The 6,000-nt window shown below is 48.8% G+C and overlaps 1 protein-coding gene across 14 annotated transcripts; it reads left to right on the forward strand.

The window, feature by feature from the left end:
- Positions 1-2,156: 2,156 nt before the first annotated feature.
- On the forward strand, positions 2,157-5,668 carry LOC127923275 (uncharacterized). Of its 14 annotated transcripts, none has more exons than XM_052507245.1 (11): positions 2,497-2,685; positions 2,790-2,898; positions 3,060-3,179; positions 3,454-3,507; positions 4,027-4,134; positions 4,187-4,282; positions 4,654-4,815; positions 4,867-5,094; positions 5,204-5,257; positions 5,372-5,425; positions 5,535-5,668. In XM_052507245.1, exons 1-11 carry the CDS (start codon positions 2,532-2,534, stop codon positions 5,575-5,577), a joined length of 1,182 nt encoding a protein of 393 aa, XP_052363205.1. In that variant the 5' UTR covers positions 2,497-2,531; the 3' UTR covers positions 5,578-5,668. The 14 variants fall into 14 exon arrangements, 5 of the variants coding, with proteins under 5 accessions (XP_052363205.1, XP_052363206.1, XP_052363207.1 ...); XM_052507246.1 differs by having other exon boundaries at positions 4,027-4,080; XM_052507247.1 differs by lacking the exons at positions 3,060-3,179; positions 3,454-3,507 and having other exon boundaries at positions 2,790-2,951; positions 4,014-4,134.
- Positions 5,669-6,000: the final 332 nt, after the last annotated feature.

The following is a 6,000-nucleotide window of genomic DNA, read 5'->3' on the forward strand; positions in this document are numbered from 1 at the left end:
CTCGACTCACGCCACGCAGACGCGGTCCATGCCTCGACATTGACGCGGTACACTGCCTTATACATACCGGACACGGTCCTGCCTCGACCCCGGACGCGGTCCTGCCTCGACCCCCGCCTCGACCTCCGGTCCTGCCTCGACCCGGTGCTCATATAGCTAAACACGGTCTCTGTCTACCCGGAGTCTTTGCCTCAACCCTGACGCGGTCCTGCCTGCCTTGACCCACGGACACGGTCTATACCCCCGGACCTGGTGATGACTCATATAGCTAAACCATGCACTCTCTCTGTCGGATTGCCTGCCACGGTCTTTACTAACAACGGTCCTGCCTTGACCACGGACCACGGTCTATATCATTCACCTGGTGACTGACTCATATAGCTAAACCACGCACTCTCTCTGTCTATTGCCTGGAAACAGTCTTTACTAACGGTCCTGGTGACCACGGACGCGGTCTATATCGACCACTGGTGACTGGTCTAAACCTAGCACGCGAGTCTGTCTTTGCCTGAGTCTTTAAACCACAGCACGTTTGACCTGCCTGAGTTATTGCCAGGTCTTTAGTGAACAGGGTCCTGTGACCATGGTTCTTCTATATCATTCACCTTTTGACTGACTCAGTTTATTAAACCATAGCACTCTCTCTGTTTATATGCCTGGAGTCAAATGCTGGTAGGTCCTGAACTAACGACCACGTTGAGTTCTATATCATTCACCTGGTGACTGACTCATTAGCTAGGTTAGCAGTGGACTGTCTATTGCCTGGGTCTTTACTACGGTCCGTTTGACCTGTCTAGTTATTCAGGGTTGGGACAGGGTTAGTGAACGTGGGTTCTTCTATTCATTACCCCGTTTTGCAACAGAATCAGTTTAGCAAACGTTTCGTGGGATCGAGTTTATATTGGACAAATGCTGGTAGGTGTGAACTCGTTAACGGTAGTTCTTTTACCAGTGGGATCTTCGTTAGGTTAGTGGACTGTAGGGGATCTATCGGTAGCAGTACCGTGGGATCTATCGGTAGCAGTACCGTGGGATCTATCGGTAGCAGTACCGTGGGAACTATCGGTAGCAGTACCGTGGGATCTATCGGTAGCAGTACAGTAGGAACTATCGGTAGCAGTACCGTGGGATCTATCGGTAGCAGTACCGTGGGATCTATCGGTAGCAGTACCGTGGGATCTATCGGTAGCAGTACCGTGGGAACTATCGGTAGCAGTACCGTGGGATCTATCGGTAGCAGTACCGTGGGATCTATCGGTAGCAGTACCGTGGGATCTATCGGTAGCAGTACCGTGGGACTATCGGTAACAGTACCGTGGGATCTATCGGTAGCAGTACCGTAGGAACTATCGGTAACAGTACCGTGGGATCTATCGGTAACAGTACCGTGGGATCTATCGGTAACAGTACCGTGGGATCTATCGGTAAATGTACCGTGGGATCTATCGGTAGCAGTACAGTAGGAACTATCGGTAACAGTACCGTGGGATCTATCGGTAGCAGTACCGTGGGATCTATCGGTAACAGTACAGTAGGAACTATCGGTAGCAGTACCGTGGGATCTATCGGTAACAGTACAGTAGGATCTATCGGTAACAGTAGCGTAGGACCCATCGTTGGTCTACTTACCTGTCGGGCGGCAGTCAGCGTCCCGTCCACATCGAAGAGACACAACGTCGTGGTGTCGACAGCTTCACTCATCTTGTTCGTAATAAATGTGTTGGTAAATGACGCCAGACGGTTTTGGAGGATGAGTTATTCGCCGTCATGGGACAGAGGACGGACAACTGATATGAGGCGGAAGAGACTGGTGGACGGACTGCAACGTCATCTGTGCTTTGTGTATACGGAAGTACAGTCCCTTTGTCCAATCACAGCGCGCTGTGGGCGTGGCTTTGCAACGTCGAATTCGCTCGTCGTGTCCGTTCGAGGAACGCCAAATATTTAGGATTACTGACCCAATATGAATTTAGTTATTAGCCTGACCACTAAATACTGAATTATTAGCCTGACCACTAAATACTGAATTATTAGCCTGACCACTAAATACTGAATTATTAGCCTGACCACTAAATACTGAATTATTAGCCTGACCACTAAATACTGAATTATTGACCAACAGACAATTTAATAGTTTATTTTATTTGTCACCAGAGTCCAGGTGAATTGAGCTGTGAACAAGTTTCATAGGGTTTTGCACCACTTCGTTTTTAATTTAACCAGGTACTAATGGGGATCGATAATACATACAAATATAGCCCTCAGAGGAGGAGGGTACATGATGGTTATGGACCAGAACAGGATCATATAGCCCTCAGAGAGGAGGGTACATGATGAGGTTATGGACCAGAACAGGATCATATAGCCCTCAGAGAGGAGGGTACATGATGAGGTTATGGACCAGAACAGGATCATATAGCCCTCAGAGGAGGAGGGTACATGATGAGTTATGGACCAGAACAGGATCATATAGCCCTCATGATGAGTTATGGACCAGAACAGGATCATATAGCCCTCAGAGAGGAGGGTACATGATGAGGTTATGGACCAGAACAGGATCATATAGCCCTCAGAGAGGAGGGTACATGAGGTTATGGACCAGAACAGGATCATATAGCCCTCAGAGAGGAGGGTACATGATGAGGTTATGGACCAGAACAGGATCATATAGCCCTCAGAGAGGAGGTACATGATGAGGGTTATAGACCAGAACAGGATCATATAGCCCTCAGAGAGGAGGGTACATGATGAGGTTATGGACCAGAACAGGATCAGCCCTCAGAGAGGAGGGTACATGATGAGGTTATGGACCAGAACAGGATCATATAGCCCTCAGAGAGGAGGGTACATGATGAGGTTATGGACCAGAACAGGATCATATAGCCCTCAGAGAGGAGGGTACATGATGAGGTTATGGACCAGAACAGGATCATATAGCCCTCAGAGAGGAGGTACATGATGAGGTTATGGACCAGAACAGGATCATATAGCCCTCAGAGGAGGAGGGTACATGATGAGGTTATGGACCAGAACAGGATCATATAGCCCTCAGAGAGGAGGTACATGATGAGGTTATGGACCAGAACAGGATCATATAGCCCTCAGAGAGGAGGGTACATGATGAGGTTATGGACCAGAACAGGATCATATAGCCCTCAGAGAGGAGGGTACATGATGAGGTTATGGACCAGAACATGATCATATAGCCCTCAGAGGAGGTACATGATGAGGTTATGGACCAGAACAGGGTCATATAGCCCTCAGAGGAGGAGGGTACATGATGAGGTTATGGACCAGAACAGGATCATATAGCCCTCAGAGAGGAGGGTACATGATGAGGTTATAGACCAGAACAGGATCATATAGCCCTCTGAGGAGGAGGGTACATGATGAGGTTATGGACCAGAACAGGGTCATATAGCCCTCAGCTCTGAGAGGAGGGTACATGATGAGGTTATGGACCAGAACAGGATCATATAGCCCTCAGAGAGGAGGGTACATGATGAGGTTATGGACCAGAACAGGGTCATATAGCCCTCAGAGAGGAGGGTACATGATGAGGTTATGGACCAGAACAGGGTCATATAGCCCTCAGAGAGGAGGGTACATGATGAGTTATGGACCAGAACAGGGTCATATAGCCCTCAGAGAGGAGGTACATGATGAGGTTATGGACCAGAACAGGATCATATAGCCCTCAGAGAGGAGGTACATGATGAGGTTATAGACCAGAACAGGATCATATAGCCCTCAGAGAGGAGGTACATGATGAGGTTATGGACCAGAACAGGATCATATAGCCCTCAGAGAGGAGGGTACATGATGAGTTATGGACCAGAACAGGATCATATAGCCTCAGAGAGGAGGGTACATGATGAGGTTATGGACCAGAACAGGATCATATAGCCAGCTCAGAGGAGGTACATGATGAGGTTATGGACAGAACAGAGCCCTCAGAGAGGATCATGATGAGGTTATGGACCAGAACATGGTCATATAGCCCTCAGAAGGAGGGTACATGATGAGGTTATGGACCAGAACAGGATCATATAGCCCTCTGAGAGGAGGGTACATGATGAGGTTATGGACCAGAACAGGGTCATATAGCCCTCAGAGAGGAGGGTACATGATGAGGTTATGGACCAGAACAGGATCATATAGCCTCTGAGAGGAGGGTACATGATAGGTTATGGACCAGAACAGGGCCATATAGCCCTCAGAGAGGAGGGTACATGATGAGGTTATGGACCAGAACAGGATCATATAGCCCTCAGAGAGGAGGGTACATGATGAGGTTATGGACCAGAACAGGATCATATAGCCCTCAGAGGAGGAGGTACATGATGAGGTTATGGACCAGAACAGGGTCATATAGCCCTCAGAGAGGAGGGTACATGATGAGGTTATGGACAGAACAGGATCATATAGCCCTCAGAGAGGAGGGTACATGATGAGGTTATGGACCAGAACAGGATCATATAGCCAACAGCTCTGAGAGGAGGGTACATGATGAGGTTATGGACCAGAACAGGATCATATAGCCCTGGTACATGATGAGGTTATAGACCAGAACAGGGTCATATAGCCCTCAGAGAGGAGGGTACATGATGAGGTTATGGACCAGAACAGGATCATATAGCCCTCAGAGAGGAGGTACATGATGAGGTTATGGACCAGAACAGGATCATATAGCCCTCAGAGAGGAGGGTACATGATGAGGTTATGGACCAGAACAGGATCATATAGCCCTCAGAGAGGAGGGTACATGATGAGGTTATGGACCAGAACAGGATCATATAGCCCTCAGAGAGGAGGGTACATGATGAGGTTATAGACCAGAACAGGATCATATAGCCCTCAGAGGAGGTACATGATGAGGTTATGGACCAGAACAGGATCATATAGCCCTCAGAGAGGAGGGTACATGATGAGGTTATGGACCAGAACAGGATCATATAGCCCTCAGAGAGGAGGGTACATGATGAGGTTATGGACCAGAACAGGATCATATAGCCCTCAGAGAGGAGGGTACATGATGAGGTTATGGACCAGAACAGGATCATATAGCCCTCAGAGAGGAGGGTACATGATGAGGTTATGGACCAGAACAGGATCATATAGCCCTCCAGAGAGGAGGGTACATGATGAGGTTATAGACCAGAACAGGGTCATATAGCCCTCAGAGAGGAGGGTACATGATGAGGTTATGGACCAGAACAGGATCATATAGCCCTCAGAGAGGAGGGTACATGATGAGGTTATAGACCAGAACAGGATCATATAGCCCTCTGAGGAGGAGGGTACATGATGAGGTTATGGACCAGAACAGGGTCATATAGCCCTCAGCTCTGAGAGGAGGGTACATGATGAGGTTATGGACCAGAACAGGATCATATAGCCCTCAGAGAGGAGGGTACATGATGAGGTTATGGACCAGAACAGGGTCATATAGCCCTCAGAGAGGAGGGTACATGATGAGGTTATGGACCAGAACAGGGTCATATAGCCCTCAGAGGAGGAGGGTACATGATGAGGTTATGGACCAGAACAGGGTCATATTTGTTAATTAAACTGTAGGGTTAGTTAACCCTGTTATCATCATCACTACAATAGTCTCTACTACCGGGGATTTAAGAACAGAAACTATTAAAACAGACATGAAATGCAGACAGTAAAAATATACTTTAATGTGTTGATTTGGTCAAACAACGCTGATGAGTGTCAAGGAGGTGAGGTGTCCAGTCACGAGTGTGTGTGTGTGTGTGTGTGTGTGTGTGTGTGTGTGTCCTCACTGAGGAGGATAGGGGCCAGTGGGCGGTGGGGGAGGAGGGGGGAGGTGAGAGAAGGGGAGGTTGTGGTAGGGGTGAGAGGGGGAGGGGACCAGGGGAAGGACATGTGGGGGGAGGAGGGGAGGATAGAGGGGGAAGGACTGGGGCTGGTAGGGGGAGGTAGGGGTAGTGGGGCTGGTGTGTGTAGTCACGGAGCCCCTTCGTATCGGGG

This window comes from Oncorhynchus keta, unplaced genomic scaffold (assembly GCF_023373465.1).
Source record: "Oncorhynchus keta strain PuntledgeMale-10-30-2019 unplaced genomic scaffold, Oket_V2 Un_contig_2912_pilon_pilon, whole genome shotgun sequence".
Classification (NCBI taxonomy): Eukaryota; Metazoa; Chordata; class Actinopteri; order Salmoniformes; family Salmonidae; genus Oncorhynchus; species Oncorhynchus keta.